Source organism: Spermophilus citellus (genome assembly GCF_964194105.1).
Source record: "Spermophilus citellus genome assembly, chromosome: 8".
Lineage (NCBI taxonomy): Eukaryota > Metazoa > Chordata > Mammalia > Rodentia > Sciuridae > Spermophilus > Spermophilus citellus.
The window spans coordinates 96452342-96476035 of NC_138189.1; the positions used below are offsets into that span (position 1 = coordinate 96452342).

At 36.0% G+C, this 23694-nt stretch overlaps 1 protein-coding gene and 1 long non-coding RNA gene across 6 annotated transcripts in view; one reads left to right on the plus strand and one right to left on the minus strand.

The window, feature by feature from the left end:
* Positions 1–23694, plus strand: part of LOC308654153 — a 78894-nt gene that overhangs the window by 36877 nt on the left and 18323 nt on the right. For 2 of the 5 annotated variants that reach the window (XR_014023188.1, XR_014023189.1), the window contains exons 2-3: positions 5540–5615; positions 22477–22564. This is a non-coding gene — a long non-coding RNA (uncharacterized lncRNA). Of the gene's footprint in view, positions 1–5539; positions 5616–22476; positions 22616–23390; positions 23516–23694 lie in introns of all 5 variants that reach the window. The other 3 variants (XR_014023185.1, XR_014023187.1, XR_014023186.1) reach the window with 3 other exon arrangements.
* Positions 1–23694, minus strand: part of ENPEP (glutamyl aminopeptidase) — an 88946-nt gene that overhangs the window by 11173 nt on the left and 54079 nt on the right. The window contains exons 11-18 of the mRNA XM_081303182.1: positions 20802–20881; positions 12314–12450; positions 12117–12172; positions 6375–6525; positions 4906–4979; positions 4692–4796; positions 4433–4603; positions 117–257 (exon numbers count right to left, since the gene is read on the minus strand). Coding sequence (XP_081159308.1) covers positions 117–257; positions 4433–4603; positions 4692–4796; positions 4906–4979; positions 6375–6525; positions 12117–12172; positions 12314–12450; positions 20802–20881 — 915 coding nt within the window. The remainder of the gene's footprint in view (positions 1–116; positions 258–4432; positions 4604–4691; positions 4797–4905; positions 4980–6374; positions 6526–12116; positions 12173–12313; positions 12451–20801; positions 20882–23694) is intronic.

Genomic DNA, 23694 nt, shown 5'->3' on the forward strand with positions numbered 1-23694 from the left:
TACCTCTGAGGATGTGTTTTTTCAGATATTGTATAGACGTCAGTAGAAGTACACCAAAGAGAAAAAGGAAGGAACTTGTAAATAATATCAAACAAAGACAACATAGACCATCATACCTGTTGACTAGGTACTCCCAGTTGAGCTGTATCCAATTCCACGCCATGCTCTTCCCATAGCTATTATAGGAGATATATCGAATGACTGTAAACACATCCTGAGTTTTAATAAGGTTTGGGTCCTTGAGCAAATCCAAATACCTAAGAGAAGTCAAACAAAAACAATTCAAAATGTTCACTGTTAGCTAAATGCCAATACAGTATAACTGTTGTTCCTGCAATTCAGTAGTGAGTTAAATATGATAAATGATGAAACACAATTTAAAAAGGTTCAATATTTTTAACTGTTTTTAAAGATTAGCCCATGATTTTGAGAATTTGAGAAATATGAACTATAGAACATTAAAAAATTTAATTATTGCCAGGTGTAGTGGTGCACACCTGTAATTCTAGCAATTAGAGAGGTTGAAAGAAGAGGATTGTAAGTTCAAGGCCAGCTTCAACAACTAAGACATCTGAGTGAGAGGAGGATGAGGAGGGGGGAGGGGAGAAGAAAGAACTGAGGATATGGCTTAGTGGTAAAGCACCCCAGGTTCAATTCCTAGTGCCTCCCCCAACAAAAATTTAAATTGTTTTAGAAATACTAAAAATAGAAAAAAAAACATAGTATTTTAATGATCAACCTTAGAAAATAAACGTATGGAGTTGAACATAAACACTTAATTCACTTATGTGTTATCCCACTAAATTTAAAAAAAGAAGTTAGTAAATTAAGATAAAATATTTATGCTCTTTTTAAAAAATGGTTAATAGTTTTATGCTCTTATTTGCTGTAGGAAAATGCAAAACTTGTTTGCTTTTCCCTAGATTATAAGAAACAATCTCCAAATGTAATCTATTGATTAGATTATTTGGCTCTAGTTATGGCATGATGCAAATGCATGAACATAAATGACCAAATGGATACTTTTATTAAATTTATGCAGTGGTTGTACCTAGAGTTGTATTTCTCCCTGAGGCTCTACATAAGGGCATATTGGTATTAGAAGAATGTTTCCAAAGAAGATCAGCACATATTTTATTCACTATGATGACATCTGAAAAATAGATATCTATTGCTGATAGAATTTTCATATTCTTCTAGTGTTGGGTTTCCATGGCCTCTTACCAATTGGCATGATTCATTCACATCTTTAGGGAAATAAAAGATAATAGCTAAACCAAGGGCTGAGTGTTCAATTTGAGTTGTGAGAAAGTTTCAGTAATCAGCCTATGTCAAAGAAAAAAGATAATTCTACATTTCTTTCATTTTTATTAGCATGTCAAGAAACAACATACTTGACCATAGATGTGTACCCTAATTGAGATTGGAGAAAACTCAAGCTTTAAAGGAAGTCCATGTCACTTGGGAAACTAAACAACATCACTCTCTCCAGTCCTCTGAGGGTGGGCCTGCAGTTGAGTATCTACCTTTGTGCTAAGTCCATTATGGTATAGGTGACTGTCAGTAGGCAGAGTGAGGTGAACATGTTAATGGGTGTAAGGTGATGCTCCTGGTTCCCTTAACTTGTGAACTGTATAGGGGAACCTAGGAGATTCTTCAGTCTAATAATAAGATATAGGATTGCCCAAAGGGCTGCTGGGAAAACAAAAAGGTCACACAGCATAGGTACTTCATGAATAGAAGAAAATGACCAGGAACACAGCTTTAGTGTCTGGAAAATGTACAGTGTTCCAAGCAGGTAAAACATGATCTATAAAAACCCAGTGGACTCTGGTCCATGACCAAAATAGGTCAACACCTTAGGGTAAAACCAGGAAGGACTAGAATTCTCTTTCTCCATCACAACAAGATGACTTATGCCTCCCTGTATAGGAGGAACATGTGGAAGAAAAGGAACTTGAGAAGACTGGACATTTGTTCCAAGAGACCATTTAAATTAGAATTGTAGGGGGCTGGGGATGTGGCTCAAGCGGTAGCGTGCTCGCCTGGCGTGCGTGAGACCCGGGTTCCATCCTCAGCACCACATACAAACAAAGATGTTGTGTCCGCCGAGAACTAAAAAATAAATATTAAAAATTCTCTCTCTCTCCCCTCTCTCACTCTCTCTTTAAAAACAAAACAAATAAATTAGAATTGTAGCTTAACAACTGATTTAAAAACTAGACTGGCAGACAAAATTAGTATCAGCTGTTCCCCATCTTACTGGCTCATCACTCAACAGCGTGCAAACTTTTGGAAATAATCAGAGAGCAAATAAAGATACTACCCTTTTTTGTACTTGCAGGAGGTAAACCTGTACTCATGAAATACAACATATTTATCATATGTGTCAGATAAGAAAGGAATTCTAGGAAAGCTTTTACTATAGCCTGGATTTTTCAGAGAGCCTTCTTTTGTTCTGTCATCGTTAAAAACTGAAAGACTTTGTAGGTGGTTGAAGTGACACACTCAAATGTAGGACAATTGCCTTGATTTTTTTTATATTTAGTTTTTAGTTGTAGGTGGACACACAATATCTATTTCATTTTTATGTGGTGCTAAAGATTGATACCAGTGCCTCATGCATGCTGGGCAGCGCTCTACCACTGAGCCACAACCCCAGCCTCCCCCTACCCCTCCACTCCCCCTGCCCCCGCCCCCATTGCCTCAATTAAAAAAAATAAAGTTTACTGGGCTGGCATTGTAGCTCAGTGATATAGAGAACTTGCCCAGCATGCACAAGGCCCAGGATTTGATCCCCAGCACCACTTTAAAAAATAAAATAAAAGCAGTCCACTAAAATGATTTTTTTAAAGGTAGTACAAGGTGTGGTAACTTGTCTTTTACCTTAGAGGGAATATCTCAACATGCATGAAACCATTGAACTTCCTGGAACTGCACTGAAGTGCTGGGCTCCTAAAGTTTTGCACAATTTATCCTTTACCACTTGGCCCACAAGAGTCTTACTAAAGCATCTAAAGTACTTTCTAATATATTCTTAGTAGATATAATCAGCACAATGCTATGAAAGTCATGATAAGTATAATGTTTTGAGGGATGTTAGAATGATCAAATTCTTTTAAAATCTAAATTAAATTTATTTTAACTGATACATTAAAAACACAAAATTATACATATTAATGGGGTACCTGTGATGTTAAAATGACCAGGTTCCTAATGGGCTATCTTATAACAGAAAGTTGGAGAATTGGCACATATTTAAGGTAATGGAGGCATATTGCTGGCCCTGCTAGGCAAAAGCAAACCTTTCTTGCAGTCCTTTCAAACTGTATTGTTCTGTAGTTTACTGTTTACATTCTGCCTCTCCTGAGAAGCTGTAAGTTGTTCAAGGATAGATATTATGTTTTATTTATTTTTATTTCCATAATCTACATGTCTAGACCTACATAGAAGGGGCACTACAAGTGGTGGTAAAATGAATGATAAGTAACTCATACCACAAACGAGAAAAAAAAATGAATTAAGGCACAAGCCAGTCAATTTGGGGCACAGGTGAAGAGTGAGAAAAAATTCATAGATGGGCTTCAAGCAGTCTTTGTACCTTCTGGGTATAATGTAATAATGTAAGTGTGTGTGTGTGTGTGTGTGTGTGTGTTCATGCATGTGTGTATACACACGTGGGTACACACTGTGGCAGAACTCCTCTTTCTCTGTTGACAGAGCCTAGTTTGGGAATCTTTAGATATATTTGGTTCCTAGGGAAGGCAGATCATTACCATAACCCCAAAGATTTATGATTGGCCCAAATCAATTCAAGTCCATCCTATTCAGCAAATGAGCAAATGGTAGACAGGGAGTGTGACCCACATTGATTGCATCTCAGTCTGTTCTGGATCATAAGGGGAGGTAAACACAACTGTCCTCTAGTTATAAAGACAGAACCTTGTGAAGATATGTTCTTTCACGCCTTTCATCCTCTATTGAGCATCTTTGTGTTATGACAACATGTTTGGAGCTTTGGAAGTCACAAGACATCCCACACCTTGAGCATGGCAGAACAGGAGCCTGGGTTCTGGATAAAAATATCACTGCACCCTACAGGAAACCTACCTCCAGAACATTTTCATATGAGACTACATTTCTTTATTCTTTTGCTCAATCACAAGATGGATATTTTCTTTCTTACATGAAAAATATTTTTCAATGGATTTTTATGGGGAAAAAGACATAATACTTTCTTAATCAGAGTCTTAAGAGACTGTGACATATAAACTACTAAACACCATTAATATAAATGAAATGAAATCCCAACTTGGACTAGGGGTTTTTCTCAGTGGTTGAGCACTTTCCCAGAATGTGTGAGGTCCTGGGTTTGATTCTTAGAACCACAAACACCAAAACCCTAAAAAAATTTTTAAAAAAAGACACTTACCTTGCCAAAAGAGTAACATTTTTCACTGATGCTAATCCATAGAGCAGTTTTTCTTTTTCTTGAGCTAATGAAGTTTTCTGGTATTGCTCTAGCGTATAGTTCCATGAAGCTTCATTTCCAGAGTTCTGCATTCCATACCGATAACCCAAAAGCCGGAGATTTACAGGAATGCTAGACAAGGAAGCAAGGTTTCAGAGATGTCAGTGGCTCATTTCTCAGTTTAAAGTCTTCTAGAAATAAAAACAAGGTGAATAGTCACCTCTTGCCTGTCCTTATCCAGTTCTCAAATAACTGGGAAGCATTCTTCAAGGCCTCTGGGTCTCCCATCTTGCAGGCAAACCCTAACACAGAGGCACGGAGTAACCTTAGAAAACAGGCAAACACAAAGCCAGGGTTTAAGCACTTCTCAACATGCCTTAAAACACACAAATAAATACTAAATGAAGATTCATTTTTAAAAGGTGAAAAATTACTTTGTAAGGTGGTCGCCAGTATCATCCCATCCCAGAGAATCTGCAATGGGCTTCACTTGATCTTGGAAGTATTTCTGAAATAAAAACATCAGGTTATTACCATGAGTAATAATTTGCTACCTATCAACAGTCTCCCATTTATTGTAATCTGCAGTCCCCTGTTGTAAGAATTTTCCTATTAGTTTTGAAAACTTTGGGCCTGACTTTTAGAAAGGAATGTGTTCAGTTTTTTTTTTTTTTATCACATTACAATTTTGCTTCAATCATGGGGACATAAACCACCTTGGATATCTTTCTCTAATGTTTTACAAAACTTTGGGTAAGCCTTATTTTTTTTTTTTTTTGACGAGGAATTGAACCCAGAGGTGCTTAACCACTGAGCAACATCTCCAGTGCTTTTTATTTTTTGTTTTAAGACAGGTTCTTGCTAAGTTGCTTAAGGCCTCACTAAATTGCTTAGGTCAGCCTTGAACTTGTGACCCTTTTGCCTTAGCCTCCCAAGTTACTATGATTACAGGTGTGTGCCACCATGCCCAGGTGTTTTCTTTTGTTTGGTACTGGAAATTTAAGCCAGGGGTCATTTACAATTGAGCTACTTCTCCAGCTCTTTTTTATTTTTTTTATTTTGAGACAGAGTCTTGCTAAGTTGCCCAGATGACTTCAAACTTGTGATCCTCCTGCCTCAGACTCCCAAGTTGCTGGTATTACAGGTATGCACTACTACACCTTGCTGGGTAATTTCTTTTTAATCTCCATTTCTTAGTTAATATATGAAATAAGTAGAAAACACCTGACACAGTTCTAGTATTAAGAAAGTTGTTCAAGTATTGATGAAATAATAAAAATAACTGATATTTAGGATTTACAGAGAACTTTCATATAATTTGATCCTCACAAAGGCAGATGAGTGTTGATGTTCCTATTGTTCAAAAGGAAGCTAAGATTTACAAACATTAAATTAATTGCCCAACATCTTTCATTTAGTAAGTGAAAGAGCTAGAAATTCAAATCCAGATTTTGTTTAAAATTACAAGTGAACTACCAAAGTGCCACAGACGTAACAAAGCAATTTGGAATAACTATTTTACAACAAAATCCTGATGTGGAAATAACAGCCTCAAGAATAAGGAAATATTATATTTGGGGAAGAATATTCATTTTAATAGAGATAAATCCATTTAAGGTAAGATCCAGTTAGTATTTAGAGTTTAAAATATTATAAATTTTAAATAAAATATTTATTACTGTATTTCTTCTAATACTCAAATATATACCTTATGCAATATACAAAACTACACATACTGATATGCTTCAAATTGAAAAAGAATAGATAGCATCTCCTTAAGATTGCACTTTGTTTTCACTTGTGAGGTAGTGATGATATGTCCCCTAGGAGCTTCTTCCCTCAGAAACCATCCTATTTTACTAATGACTAAACGTTTATATTTTTATTATAGCAGCAACATCACCTCTATCATGGGGTATAGCTCTTTATCATCTTCAAACATGCTAATGATGTAAGTTACAGCTGAAATGGCTCTCTGCCATGGTAAAAAGTTCTCTTCCATTTTGAGATACCGGGTCAAGTTCAGAGCCACATCATAACCCAGCAGTTGAGCTCTTAAAAAACAAAACAAAACAAAATATGCACACATACATAACTAATTAGAAAACAGATTTTAGTTTACATTTGGCTAAAAGTAGCAACATATGGGGGATCCCCAGTACTCCATGTTAATGAAAATTCTTTTATTAATCAATTAAGAAATTGCACTTACTATTGAGGACCAATCCAAAGGTTTTTGTTCAAAATGATATATGAGTGCGATAATAGAATGAAGAAAACATAACATTAAGATGTACATTTTAAAAAAGTTACTATGGCAAAAATTCAGATGAAACCAAAGCCATTTTGATATGTGGTTAATAATGATGAATAAAAGCTTTTAAATTTTAAGTTCACAAACTGATTAGAATGCATAAAGACTTCATTATAAGTGTATTTTATTGAAATCATTTACATTTAATATGAAGAAGAAACATGAAGGGCAGTATGAATCATGGATGCTTTAAACAAAGCATTAAAACTGAGCTTATATTTCCAGTTGTAACATCTATTTTCTTATACATTTCCCAGTAATCTTCATAAATAAAAATGGACTTTTCTCTTCCAAAAAATTTGAAGGTATTTTTGACATTTCAAAGTTTAAAGAATCTAACTTCTCCTCTCCTCTAAGACATCTTAGAACCTTTTGAAATCAATATTCTCAGGACTTGTTACACCTTTTAATTGTAGCCTAGATTTCCAAAAGAACATTAGATGGAAATTCTGTCTTTCCAAATCACATTTTGAAAGTTTAAATTAAAGATTGATTTTTAAAAAATTATTGAATTTAGGATATTGACGCATTGAGTGCTATTATGTTTGAGATCATTTAAAAAATAAACAATAATGTAATTATGTATTGATTCCTCCCTTAAAAGTTTGCTTAGAAAATGTATGAGTATTGGAAAGATAGGAATATAGTTTGTTTTCAGTTCGAAGATCTGATTCTTCTTCATATGTTCTCAGTTCCTGCTCTGATCTAGAAGGATTTCTATTCAAGATCATTCAGTCTCCCTTAACAAAAGCATAAAGAATTTTGAGAAATGGAGTAGCTTATTATAAAGAATGTTTATTAACTAAAAAATTATAGAATTTTGTGTTGACATTTATGACTTAATTGAAAGTTTTCTAATGTTAGTGATTCTATACTTTCTCAACTGGATAGAGCAACATCTAGGCCTATCAATATTTTCTTGGGAAACTTCTAAAGAATAGTTGTCACTCTGAGGATGAAATTAGTGAAGTGGTTAAGAAAAAAATTAGGAAGAATAATAGACTCTGGTCAGAAACCAAGTGGACCACACATTTCTAGAAAGTGAAAAGATTCAGAGGAATGGGCCTTGGTTACAAAAGCCAAGAGAATTGTCTAACTGGGCAGAAGGAGGAAAACCAAGGATCTAAAGGTCCTGACTAAATATTGATATATTCAAGTTCTTTGAAAAATTAATATCCTAGTCTATTATTTTTATCCAAGTACACTTGATATGCAGTGGTTCTACTTTGGTATTGCTAATTTTCTTGATGTCTGAGTCACAGAACCAGAACACTGGACAGGGAGTGAATTGTTGCTGGTGATAATAAATACATGGATAATACTTAAAGAATTAAAGTATTCATGGAAGGCTATGATTGTGGCTCAGTGGTACAGCGCTTGCCTAGCACATGTAAGGTACTGGGTTTGATCCTCAGCACCACATAAAAATAAATAAATAAAATAAAGGTATTGTGTTCATCTGCAATTAAATATATATACATACATATATATATTTAAAAGTATTTATTGAAGTTAAGCTTTGCCAGATTCCACCAGGAAACTTTGAATTGTAGGGGAGTGAGTCCAGCTTAAGGGAAGTCCTGCTGGTTGGTCTTTTGTATTTCTGAATTGACAACCAACTTTTCATTTTCCTCAAAGCACCTTACTTTGAAGTTTCCATTTACTGAATCAGAAGAGCAGTATCATTTAGAGCCAGAATTCTCAAATTTAAGCACACATTAGCAACACCTGGAAGGCTTATTAAATACATAACTGTTTGGCCCCACTCCCAGAGTTTCTGATTCAGTAGTTTTTGGGTAGGGCCCAAGAATTTGCATTTCTCCTAAGTTCCCAGACAATGTTGATATGGCTGATTGGGAACAAGTGTTAAGAAGTTTTTTTTTTATTTTAATTGGTGCATTATAATTATACATAATTGTGGGATTCATTATGCCATATTTGTACATATACATAATTTGACCAATCTCATTCCACAGTGCTTTCCCTTTCCCTCCTCTCCTCCCTCCCCCAATCTGCTTGCTCTACTCTAAAAATGGTTTTTAAAACAAAGACAGGCATGGTGGAGCATGCCTGTAATCCCAGCTGCCCTGGAGGCTGAGGCAGGAGGATCTCGAGTTCAAAGCCAGTCTGAACAATTTAGGGAGGTCCTAAGCAACTTAGCAAGACCCCGTCTCAAAATAAAAAATAAAAAGGGCTGGAGATGTGGCTCAGTGGTTAAGCACTCCTGGGTTTGATCCCTGATACCAAAAAAGAAAGAAAGAAAGAAAGACAAACACATTTGGAGGGCCTGCGCGCCAGATTCCTTCATGGTGCTCTGTGGGTTCCTGGCTCTCCCTTCTCCAGAAAATAGCCCTTGGCCAAACACATCCATCTTGCCAAAGAAATTGTGCAACAGCCACCCGTTCCCAACGGTTGTCAATTCAGAAATACAAAAGGTCAACCAGCTTCCCTGGTTGAACTTGCTCCCCTACAATTCATAGCTTCCTGCTAGAATCTGGCAAAGCCAGACTTCAGATGAGAGGACATCTTGGGCACCATTTTCCTCCTACTCTTTTCCTGCCCTCCTACCCCAAATCTCATGATTTGTAAAAGAACCTCCACTTCAGTCTCTCCTTCTATGGAACTCAACACCAGAAAACATTCTTACTCAATGTTGGGTTTCAAACCACATTTGTTAAGTCAATAAAAAAAAAAAAAACTAGATTTGAAGGCCAGGCTTGGTTGAGAATTTTCTTACTTCCTTCCCTCCTATATTCTTTCCTTCCCTCCTCCCCTCCTTTCTCCTTCCTTTCTTTCAGGATTGAACTTAGGGGCATTCTACCACTGAGCTACATCCCCAGCCCTTTTGGTTTTTTATTTTGAGATAAGATCTCACTAATTTGCTGAGGCTAGCCTGGAATTTTTGATCCTCCTACATTAGCTTCCAAAATTGCTGGGATTACAGGTGGGTACCACTGTGCCTAGCCTGATTATTAAACATAAAGTTATTTTTTTTTTAACACCTCAATAGACCTGTGTAAATTCCAATCCTTCCACAGGTACTTATCTGCTTAATTGCACATTTCTTCCCTCCTAAAGTTTCCTAGTGGGAAGGACTCAGCTGTCACCAGCCTTGGTGGAGTCTGCTCCTCTCTTAATCCAGTTCTCTTCATATGTTGTAGAAGGAAACTGGGCCAGGTGTTAACTCAGGTATTTCCAGCTCTGCGGTGTGATTCTACATATGGTTTGCTTTTTAAATTAGTTTCACTTTCTTCCTTCTCATATTTCTTAAAAATTTTATGAGGTCATGGCTAAGGAGCTGAGAAATGCAAAAAAGGTCTTTTCTATAGTTTGAGCTATTTGTTTTATATCCAGTTCCTGAGAGAAGTATTCAAGAGCTGTTACCTTCATCTCAGAACAAAAAGAGCCATCTGCATTGTGTTGTGATGGGAATTAAATGATAAAGATACTGCAATTCATTGTAATTTTAACAGAGGCTAAGTTTTGTCTTTTTTTTTTTTTAAAGAGAGAGTGAGGGGGGGGGGGAGAGAGAGAGAGAGAGAGAATTTTTAGTATTTATTTTTTAGTTCTCGGCGGACACAACATCTTTGTTGGTATGTGGTGCTGAGGATCGAACCCAGGTCGCACACATGCCAGGCGAGCGCGCTACCGCTTGAGCCACATCCCCAGCCCCGAGGCTAAGTTTTGGAAGAGGTCATGGTACACAGTGCATCTGAAGAGTTTTCCAGAAAAAGAAATTCTAAATAATTCTGTTATGTTTAAAAATCCTTATCAGTCATCTTCTTTTACTACTTAGTCTCCCAGGGTGTACACAGTGCTTTATACCTAGTAGGTACTCAATACATATCCATTAAATCGCATATTGTATTGAAATGAAAAAATTAATCTGTTACATATCTGGCAGATTAAACTTGAGAATTCACTAAAGAGCATCACATTCTACACCACCTATAAAGTCTACAAATTCAGAATCACTTTTCTAAATGTATCTTATCTTTGCTGCTAATAATCAATAGTTTATGCATTTTGGTCAAGTAATACAATTTACTGAGCACTTTTTCCAGAAAAGTCATATGGTGGATGATTTATGTCTATCTCATTTATTCCTCACAATAGCCTTATAAGTTCATTTCCATTTTACTAATAAGGAAATTGAACCAGAGAGAGGTTAGAAGACTTAAGTTTACATGAAATCAGGATTTTAATCAAGTTCAAAAGCCTGCTTTTTAACCTATTATTTCTTCCATGAAAAATGCCAAGGTTTTCTGACTTCTAATATGCTGTCCAGGAAGTCCATGTAAAAAATACTTCTCCTCTGCCTTTTGCTGCTGTTATAGATCCTGCCAGCCATCTATACCAGCCATCCCTGTAGGCAATATTTATTGAGCATCAACTTTAACAGCCACATGCAGCCATGAGCTGGGTTTGGGTGCCTACCCTCATGAAACTTTTAATTTCATGGGTGAAATGGACAACTAATAAATAATGTTGATTTAATACTGTGGGAGAAGATGGGACCCAAAAGAGGAACACCCAACCCAGACAAAGGAGCCATGGGAGGCTACATAAGGAAGTCACATCTCATTCTCAATATCTTCCCCATATTTAGAGTGAAGTCACTACAAAGTTAGAGAAATAAATGGGCTGTGTCTCCAACTTCTGCAAAGTATTGGGAACTTAATAAATACTTGTTGAACAACCAACTATTGTTCAACTATCTGAAAAAAATTTAGAGCTACCATGGTTAAGAATCCTCTCTTCCCTTAATTTGTGTTGATTGCATTTTTCTACATGCAGATTACCTTCAGATCATGAGAAATAAAAAAGAGAGACAAATTTCTTAAATGGAATCTTAATTCTGATAAATCGTGCACACCATGGCTCCTTCCCCAATGACCTGAACAAGATTTGACAATTTTAGGCAAGTTTTACAATGAGCTTGGGGTCATGAAACCAAATTAATAAAACACATTGGTTACCTTTTTATTAAATCAAATTGTAAAGGTACACTTTTGTGAAGGTACACCTTTGAGCCTTTGCAAATATCACTCCTAATTAGCCCAGGGCCTCTGATCCAGAACAACCCATACTCAAAGTTAATAGGGTGTGTGAGTTTTTGTGTATAAGTGACGGGCTAATATCAGCAGTTTGGTTATGAGGAACACAAACTTTTTTAAAAAGAGGGCCAATAAAAACAATGATGTTTAAAATATTGGCTTGACTATTTTAAACTAAAATTGATTAATACTTAAATGTTGTAATTCATTTAAGCAAATATTTATGGGAAAACCCACAATATCTTAAATGATCCGATCTCATTATAAAACCTACCTGGCCAAGGCAAAAGCATCATCAATGAAACTTGCACGGTCAGCAGAAGAAAATTGCTGGGAAAAATGAAAAAAAAAAAGAAGTAAAAAAATGAAACATAGTTAAATGAAAATGTGTTGAGAAAAATTAATATCATTCATTAAAATGCTATTCTTAGAATAAAAATAAAACAATTCATAACCATTGCTGTCTCTTACCGAGTGGTTTGAGAGAAGATTCCCAGCGATCTGGTCCCAAGTTAGTTTTTCATAATTTACACGATAAAACCCAATATGATCTGGATTTATTTTGAGAAAAGTATTTCCACTAGGATCATAAGGGTTCAAAGTGATTCCTGTGGTAGTAAATAAACACTAATGAGAAACATGTTTGCATATACTGTAAACACAGAGAAATTAGACCCAGAGGGCAGAAAGAAAAGAAAAGAAATATTAGCTCAAGGAGTCAAGTTTTGATTTGGATCCAAAGCCCCAAAGCCTAATTCTTATTTAGTTGCCTAACTTTAGAAATGTCACTGGGGTGAATAAGCTGAAAAAGAAATAAGTAATGTCAATAAGTGTCCTGTCGTTTGTGACTTACATTTCTTACTGGCAGAAGCTTGCCAAATGAATGAAATAATTCTATGCTGGCCAATCCTTTAATAAAATAAAACAACGCCTAAAGATAGAGAAGCCTATGCCTTCTGGGATAGTCCATATATTCCAAATCACAATGGATTCATTACATGAAAAGTGTTTATTGTGGCTGCCTGGGGAGAGTATAAAAATGTAAACATTTGAAACCAACCATTAAAACTGGTGAAAATGGCTATTGCTAAGAATAATGATTTGAGAATCAGTGGTCCTCCTTTTTATTTTTTTATCCTTTCTTTGCAGTGCTGGGCATTGAAACCAAGGCCTATGTTCAATGGGCAAGTGTTCTACCACTGAACTACATCCCCAGCCCTGGTAAAGCTTTTAAAGTGTCAAGAAGACCTGCAAATGAATTAGAATCCAAATGGAACATTCTTGATTTTTTAATACTTGTCATAATTTTTCTTTCAATTTTGTTTATCTTGGTAAGATCTTTTACCTCCTTATTTTGATTATAACAACATTTTTTCATCAATGGATTCATCAAATTAACTTTCTAAAGTTACATCCAATATTTACAGAGGGTCCTAGTATAAAGATTTTAGAAGCCCAATACTAAAGGAATAGAGACTTATGTTTTAAATTAAGCATATACACTTAAAATCATAGTTATGTTCTGACATGACCAATATTTGTTAGCATAACTTTAATTCCTATGCTTTTTGTTTGCATGGACAATATCCAATTTAAATAATGACGTGAGGATTCTTAGTATATTTGAGGAATTTCAACTAGTTGAGTGTAATGACAATGGAGAAAATACTGGAAAACAGAAGATGAAGCTTGCAATGAAGATTATGCATCGAGAATTCACCTTCTGAGAGGTGGGAAGATAAGGAAGGTTTTTAAGCAGGAAAATAATATGCTCAAGTCTGTTTTCTAGAAAGGTCATTTTATGGGAGATATTTTGGAGGACCTTCTAGAGAAAAGAAGACTCATTTAGAATCCATTGTTATAATGAAGGGCAAGAAAGGATAAGGCAGAGATGATGAAAACAGGAGGTGATTACAGGTAAGACCAACACAATCCTTCTTCTGACCTGATGTGGACAGTTGGAGGAAGGGAAAAGGGCTTGCATGATTGGATGAATAATGGTGTTGCCATTAGAGAACAGAGGAAGGTAAGTCAGTTTGGGAGGAAAGATGATTTAACTCTTGGAAGTGTTTGCAAGGTCTGGAAGATATCCAGGACACAGTAGTTTTTTCATAATATATGAGCAAGCTCTTCAACAAGACAATACGTTTCTTTAGGAACTTTCGGAGTAGGTACTTGACAAATTATAAACCCTTACCTCACTCATGTAGTATTAATCTTTCTTTGTCATTCTCCCATGGACAAGTTGTTGAAAGGAAGCTAATCTTTTGGCAACCTTATACTTTGAATGTTTGTATCAGGAGGAGAGTCTCTTGCTAAGCAGAAAGCCATATGTTACAGAAGAAAGAATATGAACTTTCGAGTCTGAAAGACTTAGGATGAAGTCTTTTCTCTGTGGCTTAGTAGCCCTGTCACCTTGGCCAGATCACTGGACTCCTGTGTCCTCATTCAATAGGAGTAAAACAGGATAAAAATCCCCCAGGCCTGTTGCAAAGATTAAATAAGATAACATAGGTAAAGCGTTGGTCACATAGTTATGTGTCCAACAGATGGTAGCTATCTCCATTATTATGAAAGGGGATAGGCTGCCAGTTCTATAAATAGCAAAGCAAATATAAATAACATTGAGAAGTTCCTGGCAATCCATCTAAATACTGCAGTATTTTAGTGTGCTTTATATGTCTCCAGTTAAGCCTGTCTAGAGTCACTGTGATTTTTCTCACTTTATAGATGAGGAAGCTGAGATCCAGGAAGTTAGTAGTTAAGGACTTTCCAAGTTCATGCTACTTTCAGAACAGTTGTCAGCAGCAAAATACTGTCTGGCGGTTTAGTTACATAATGAAGTAAGTAGGACTAAAATATTGAGCCTATTCCTGGTGACACAGAGAAGTACGGGTGTGTTTCTTTTTTTGTTTCTCCATTTACTTTTTATTAGTTTTTTTCTGACTATTAAGAGCAGTGTTGTTGTTTTTTTATGGAGACTGATAATTACCTTTTCCAAAAGAGCATATACAATCATTCTTTAATGTTACTATTTTTTATAAATAATTATAACAAATTTTAGACAAGAAGACAGCTTGCAATAACCTGAGATTCCTAAAGAATTAAATGTTTTTCTTTATAAAGGCTGTATTGCACTAGTTCTTTGAGCAGATTAAATTTTAGCATGTAATGACAGAGTTTACATCTTTTTAAATTTTGTGCATCACTTACTAGTAAAACGAAAGACTCAAGAGCAGTACTTTTTGACTCATGATACACAAAATAAACTTAAAGAGCTAAAAATTTCAAACAGGAATGCATTGTCCGTTTGTGGGGTCAAGGAAGAACATTTCAATCTCTGAAACTAAAGGTAACATGATCCATTGTCAAATTGGATAATGTGTACAACAAAATGCCCAATCAAGAAAGTATTAATGATTATATTAGCAATAATTATAGGGTCGCTCCCAGATCTCAGCAAATAGTTTATTACAATCTTCCTGGAAAGAAAGGAGTAGTTTTAATACGAAACAAGCAGGAGCCTGAGAAAATGCCAACCTTTCTGTCATGGGAAAGGATTGTCAGTGCTGATGATTCTGGCAACTGGGAAGAAAAATTGCAAAAGAGTCTTAGATAGTGAAGATCTGCCAGTGTCTCCAGTCTGCCCAGGGAAGGGGCCCAACTGAGATGGCACAGGTGTTCCAGGCTTGTTGACAGTTCTGGTCCTATAGAGAACAGTGTATGTGGCAGGGACTTGTTAGTGGCTCACCACACTCTTCCCTTTTCCTCCTGGGTATAGAGCTAAATTGTACATCTTAGCCTTCTTGTAGTTAGGTAGCAGCACACATTGAGAACTGGCTATAATATGTGGGCAAAAGCAATAGATGCACTTCTAGACCTACTCTCTCAATTAACTTCCTCTGTTTCTGCCCAGATACAAAAGATCTAGCAAGGAATTCTAACATCCAAGAGGGGATGGAATCAGAAGAAGGAAGAAAACAGGATTGTTATTTGATGGAGAGCCACCCAAGAGAGATGGCAAGTCAGAAATACCTTCTTTGAACTCTTGCACAAACAAGAAACTTTATTGCATCAGGCTACTATTGATAGTTTCTAAGTAAAATAATTACAGTCACCTGGAGGATGCAATATATCAGGCTATCACAGTTTGGTGACATCTTAAAATAACTGATTTACCTTAACTCTGCCCTAATCCTTACTAAGTAAACTTTTCCCCTGGGAAGAGACACCAATTAGCTAACATGAGTATGCTGGTTTACTAGGCCAGGATATTTTATCTGTGGGTAAATTAACAAATTAGCATTCTTGGTTAATCTCTTGTATGTTTGGTTTGGGTGAATAAATCTTCCAAGACTTGGTTGACCAGGGCTGAAAAAACAAACTGAGTTTCCAAACCACCAAAATGGTGTCCATAATTATCCAAAGTTTGCACATTCCATGAGGCTCAGGCTGAAAAAATGAAGACCTTTGCTTTTTGTCATTGTATATGAAATTACATGCTCACCATTATTTTGGTAATAAATATTTAAATATAGCCATTATTAATTTTTAGTAAACCCTGTTTTTATGATAGTCAGAATGGTTATTAAAGTATCCAGTGATAGTTGAATCTGGAAGTTAGAGCTATAAAGCCTGTCTATATCTCTCCTAGGCCTCAGATCCTATGTATTTATGGATGACTATTTAAAAATATTATGTTTTAGCAAGGTGATTACCCAAGATCACACTAAATATTAGAAAGAGGCAAATTAGAAGTAAAAAGGTCCATGTAACACTAAAGGTAGAAGCATCGACAACAGCCAAAATAGTATCTGATACTAAAGAAAGAGAGGTTACAGAAACATACACAGGTGACAGTCCATTAAGCGAGGACTCACCAAACTCTCAGGATGTGCCTAGCACTAGTAATAAAAGTGAACAGGCGACAAGAAACGAGGTGCAGTTTGTGTCTTCGGAAAGCTTAAAGGTTAATTGAAAAAGAAGAAAGAGAGCATAGGAAGCTTAAATGACAATGATTTTGTTGGAAACATAAAGGAACAATGACAAATGAAACGGCAGCATAAAATATCCTACAGAGAAAGTCCTGAGAAGGACTATGTTTATAATAAAATCCCAACGAGGAAATAACAGCATTGAGGATAAAGAAACATATATTTTGGTAAGAATAAATTCATTTTAACAGAGATAAATTCATTTAAAAGAGGATCTAGTTAGTAACTATAGTTTAAAAGGAAAGGTTTTTAGGGCACCTTGGAATAGCCTGAAGAGGTTTGTGATAGAAGTCCTCCTTCATTCATCTCTGGTTAGAGAGTACATGTTTAATTTTTTTCTAATGCTTAAAATATGAATGTAAATAAAAAAAGATCTGGGGTGGGAAGGGGGGAAGTCCCACTATTGCCTGGGGAGTTTCTAACTGATGAGTCATCAAAGAAACCAAGAGGAGGGCAGCAGGATTGGTAACATGAGCTGGTTACCCATTCAGTCCACTCAGGACATGCTCGTCATCTGTGCTCCCAGCCGAGAGCTGAAGATGTTCTCAAACAGGAAACAGGAACTTATTGCATAGCCTAAAAATGGAGCAGGCACTTTGAAGTAGGAAGAGATGTCAAGTTTGTTTCTGGCTAAGTGGCCAGGAACAGTAACAACAGCAACGGATAAGGGATAAGTTTCTTTTCCTCAAGGAACACTCCGTGGGAGGAGAGACAAAGATAAGTCAATAGTTACAGAAAAAAAAAATGTGTTAAACATAATACTTCAAGGGTAGAAAGGGATGTGAGAGCTCCCTCTCTCTTTTCTATGCTAACACTCCCTGTTCAGTGTACAGGGACCCCCAAGACTCCATCAATCCTGTTACCCATTTATACTCTATCAGTAGCCCCTGAACTCTTGGCCTAGAAATCCTTTTCTTTAGTAATCTTCCCTGATCCCCCACATCTGGGCTGGTGCTTGTCCTGTGTGTTCCCTTCACTATTTTCAGTTACCCTACCAGCCACTTAGGACAGTATTGTATCTACCTGCTGACCTAGCCCTGGACAACTGTCCACACAAGGGTAAGGGGTCATGCTTCTCCCCTACTCTCACATTATCTCCAGGCCTACCCCTGTATCTGGCATGTAAGTTAGCTTTAATAAATACTGGCTTGAAAGAAATAACTGATTAATTAAGGGATCAAATTCAACATTCCAACTCTATCTAATGAGTACACAATAAATATTAGAAGGTTGTTTATTCTGATCTCTTAAAATTTACTTATGAAGTATTAGAGTGAGCATTAGTTATCTTGGAAATTCACTGCTATGGGACCCTAAGTCCATGAAAATGCTGGGTAAACTGTAAGGATAGATGAATTATTCATGCTTTTAAGTTTGTAAACAGCAAATGAAGCTGCTTCCAAGACATTCTTCCAACCTTCATTAAACATGGTGACCACTGGGGGGAAAATGTGGTAAAAAGTTAAACCTCCCAATGAAATCCTAACCTTCTTTTATGTCTTTTACCAGGGCTGTTACATATTTTTTAGTGTGTTCTTTCTGTCTTTTCCATTTTCCTTTGGCAAATGTGCTTACGAATCTGAAAATGGTTGGAAGACAGACCACAAGAGATACAGCTTAGTATTCAATCACAACCTAAATGAATACAAATACTGAGACAGAATGGTATTGATCTGGAAATTCAGAATGTTGACCACAATGCTATAATAATTGTTACCATAAATGATAAAGGGAAAGTTTCATTGTGATAGCAATTCCTGTCAAGAAGAGCCTAAAGAAGAGTCTTACTTCCATAATAGCAAAGCTGGTAGAGTTTATAGTAAATCTAAAAATCACAAAAGATTTTATAATACAAGTTTTTTTTTTAAATAAAGTGGGAAAAAACCTAGGGAAGTTACAGAGAAACTTATACATAAATGATTATATCAGCACTACTGACAAGAGAGGAAGGTACAAATGATTCAAATATCTGTCAGTTGATATGTATAAAGAAAGGTCACATATCCATATAATGGAATATAATTTGGCAATAAAAATGAATGAAATGCTGATACATGCAACAACTAGGAAGAACCATGGAAACATTAAGCTAAATGAAAAAAAGATTAAAAATGCTATTTATATATAAATTATATATAATTATATATATGTAATTTCATTTACATTAAATATACAGAAGAGGTAAATCTATAGATGTAGAAAGTTGATTAGTGTTCAATTTGGGCTGAGGCATGGGAGGATGGAGAGATGATAGATAAAGGTAAGGGTTTCTTTCTGAGGTAATAAAAATGCTCTAAATTGCCTGTGCTGATGTGACTGTGAATATACCAAAAAAAAAAAAAAATTGGATTTTACTCTTTAAATGGATGAACTGTGGAGTGGGATGGAGCTTGGTGATAGAGTGTGTGCTGTGCATGTGTATGGTCATGAGTTCAATCTCCAGCACTGTAAAATAAGAAAATAATGGGTAAATTTAAAGGTATACAACTTATATCTCAATAAAGCTGATTTTTAAAAAATCAACTGGAAACAGAATAAAATTTACTTGCCAGATGAACTCAGACATAATTAACATTTTAGGATGTTATAGGCATATGCAGCTTTTTCACTGCTGTGACTAAAGGATCTGACCAGAGCAATTTTAAAGGAGGAAAAGTTTATTTGAGGGCTCATGGTTTCAGAGGTCTTAGTCCACAGAAGGCCAATTCTATTCCTGGGGGCTCTAAATGAGGCCCAACATCATGGTGGAAGAGTATAGTAGAGGGAAGCAGCTAACATGACAAACAGAAAATAGAGAGACTCCACTCTCCAGATACAAATATATACCCCAAAGCCACACCCTAATTCCCACCTCCTCCAGCCACACCCTACCACTTTAGTTACCACTCAGTTAATCCCACTCAGGGGGATTAAGTCACTGATTGGGTTGAGACTTCAACTCAATCATTTCTCCTCTGAACCTTCCTGCGTTGTTTCACATGTGAGCATTTTGGGGAACAACTTATATCCAAACCATAACCACAGACAAGTGATCTGCTTGGCCTTAAGAAGCCACGGGTGAAAGTGTATGCCCAATGCTCTCCTGAGACCAAGTCCTGATGGAATGGAGCCAAGGACATAGTCTAGTTTGTCTTACATAAGAAATGTTTTGAGTTGAGTGCAGTGACACATGCCTGTAAATCCAGAGACTCTGGAGGCTAAGACAGGAGAATCAGACGTTCAAGGCCAGCCTCAGGAATTTAGTGACAGCCCTGTCTCAAAATAATAAATAAAAAGGGCTGGGGAAGTGAAGTTTAGTGAAGGGCACTTGCCTAGCATGCAAGAGGCCCAGAGTTCAAACCCCAGGACTACAAAATAAAAATAAAAGATGAAGTTTTTAGACATAAAACAAGTACATCGGTAAAAGTATTAAAAGCAAGATTCTTCTGGGATTAGTGCTAAAACCTGTCTTATTTATTATTTTTTTTGGTGACGTGGAGGTCCTTGTAATGTCTCCCTGTTTCTATATAACTTTAGAATTTTTCAAGTAAGAAAAAGACAAATCAATGGAGAGAGAACAAGAGATAAATTTTCAGAAAATGATTGGTCTAATTTAATGAGAACATTAAAAAAAAAAACCAAGCCTGCCACATAACATTTTAAGAAATTCAATGACTTACTTGTTTGATAAAAAGATAAAAATGGAAGAAAGAAAGAGAGAGAGAGGTAAAGATGAAGGGAAGGAAGCAAACTTATACTTTGATCTCCCAAGGCTGGGTATGTCAATCATGGTAAATGATTAAAAAAAAAATCTCAAAGTAGAAAAGTCATTATTGCAGATAAAGATTTATAATCATCAATAAATTATTTAAGAGGTTTCTTTAAGCTAAAATTTATTTGATTTTCAGCTTATAAGTAACTCTTCACACTTAGTTTAATGTAGAACACGAATTCAAAGAATCAATCAATCAATTGATAATATTTACCTTCTTTTTCTGACCTATTGTAGAAGGCATCGAGTGGTGCATCATTTTCAGTCAATTTAATTGGAATATTCCATGTGTAACTAAAATTTTTAAAAGAGAAAAATTTAACTTTATTACTAAAAGATAAAAAATCAAAAATAAAAATCAAGACAAACATGTTTTCCTTATATGATCATCCAATGTATAGTATGCAACCAATACAGTTAATAAATCATACTTTAGTCATAAAAATAGGTCAGGTAACTGCTCTCAATTTCTATAAATTTATGAACTGTGGAAATTTGCATCAAAAATTATCCAGGAATGAAGATTATTATTCAATGAAGTGCTTTGAGGCTTTGAAATAAAGAAATTGCAGAAATATAACATATAATATTGAGCATCTGAATACATGATTATGTACACTTTATATTTGATGGCTTCTGTTAAGGAGCACAAAACATTGTTAAAATTCAAAAGGCAGTCTGTAAAATTCTGTTAAAGAAATACATTTTAGAAGTTAGATTGAAATTGTACCACCACCATAACCCGCCTCCCTTCAAAGTTTCACGTTTTTTTCTAAGTATCTCTTAGCTAGAATCATGAGAATACATGTGCTCTAAAGGGAAAAATTATCAGATGTTTCAGGGGTTTCCATTTGTTTTCCTTAGCTACTTGGTATGCAGAGGTAGCTTGTGTTTGGATATAATATATTCCCAATATTTTAGTCTTGAAATATCAAAAAACAGACCATCAATGCCATTTGATTGTTCGCCACTCAATCACAAATGCATCATCTCATGTATCTAGAGAGAATAGGAATCTAGGTACAAATAGCTGGTTTGAATTGCTACTCAAAGTTGATTTCTCTGTCAACATTCAATTCCTTAACAGAGAATTAGGATTGACATTTCTCCCATTTAGGATATAATAAAATTTGTCATTCAAGAATAGATTTTTGCTATCTATGTGAAAAAAGTAATCCTCTGCTTTATATTATTGAAGTGTTTTAAAGGACTTTTTACTGGGTCCTTTGGAGTATTTTATTGCAGTGGAATTTTTGGCTATAAATTTCATAAAACCAGTACATAAATAATTTCTTAGGTCCTATTGTGGACACAGCTTGATGCTTATCCCCTAGAAACCCAGATTGCAATGTGCTTTCCCTGGAAGCAACCAAAACCTAAGTCTCTCTGTCAGAGGACTGTCCTCAAACTGCCTGAGCAGGAAAAACAGAAATTCCTGGGAATTTGCATTCTTCTGGATGCCACCCTTAGTTAACAATGACTGATTGGTATGGGTTGAAAGTTGAGAACCTTTCTTACCCCATCCATCAGGAACACTCTGGAACACTCTGAAGTGTTCTGCACAGGTTCCAGAAATTCTCTGCAGGACTGAGCCAGTTACTCTGCACAGGACTGCTTCATACAGCACCTCTGCTGGACTGCCTTCCCTTCTTCTCCCTTCCCTGTCCCATACCCACTGTGACCATCCTTCCTAGAGACACTTCCTAAGGAGTCACTTTCACTCACATGATCATCTCAGGGTTTGCTTTTAGGGAAGCCATCCTGAGAGCCCTTGCAGCCTCTCAGAAGACAGGCATTGTTAAATAACCACAACCTACATATTTTGCTCTGTCGCTGCTCTGTTAATTTGATGCTGCCATGCAAACTAATATTTCTTCATCTTTCTCCAGTGCCAAACGTAATGGAAATAACAGAGGATGCTGTGTTGGGATGTGCACAATGTGACTTCACATCTTGGCTATCACCGTAAAAAACATGGTCAGTAGGACTACACCATGCCTAAAAGTGGACAGAAGCTATATCACCAAGGTCATGTATAAAAATATTTCCCTGGGCTGGGGTTGTGGCTCAGTGGTAATGCGTTCGCCTAGTACATGCGAGGCGCTGGGTTTGATCTTCAGCACCACATACAAATAAACAAATAAAATAAAGGTATTGTGTCCAACTACAACTAAAAAATAAAATAAAAAAATATTGCCCTGAGGATTTTAAGATCATCCTAAGACAAAAATGAATACAATTTGGTAATTTTTAGTATCACACAATCTAACCTAATCTAAACTAAGTAAAATAAGAGATTTGGGAATACAAAATTTCAAGAAATGAAAATTACATCATCTAAAATGTATGAGTGTCAAGATTTGTTTTTTAAGTGTGTGATTAAGGTACCATGAAATGGGCTCCATCAATACTAAAAGTGGCCAATCTAGTTTTCTCCAAGGAAACTGACTTTAATTGCCCCCTGAAAGACACACCTACTCCCTTCTTCTGCCTGTTTACAATGGATGGACTTTCAAGGCAAGAAAACTTGTCAGGGTTGGGGTTGTAGCTCAGGGATAGAGCGCTAGCCTGGCATGTGTGAGGCCCTGGGTTCCATCCCTAGCACCATATAAAACTAAATAAACAAAATAAAGGTATATATATAAAGAAAGAAAGAAAACTTGCCCACTGGAGAAGTGGTAAGTGGCCCATTTGTAAGAGAAGGTTGCCGCCATAATGTTAAAGCAAAAGCCTACACATGGGTGGGTCCTTTGAATTATAAAAGGTTCTATTCAGTGAATACTTTCCTCATTCTGGATTACAGTGAGAAGCATACTTAGAAGAGGCCATTCATCTCACAGTACAACTTGACAGATCACCCAACAGGAACACATCTGACCAGAGAGAAGATGAACTTTGGGGTTGGAGAAAGGTCCCATTTCTTTCTGGGTACATGATTTGATTTAAAAAAAAAATAATAAAGTGAAGAAAATAGTATCTTTGTTATTTCTCAGGAGCTACTGATGATTTTTAACAAATATTCTCAACAGGGAAAAACCTATTTTCTAAGTTTCTTTTCCTATTCATGCATAACATCCCCTTGCTGTTGTTTTACAAAACTGAGACAA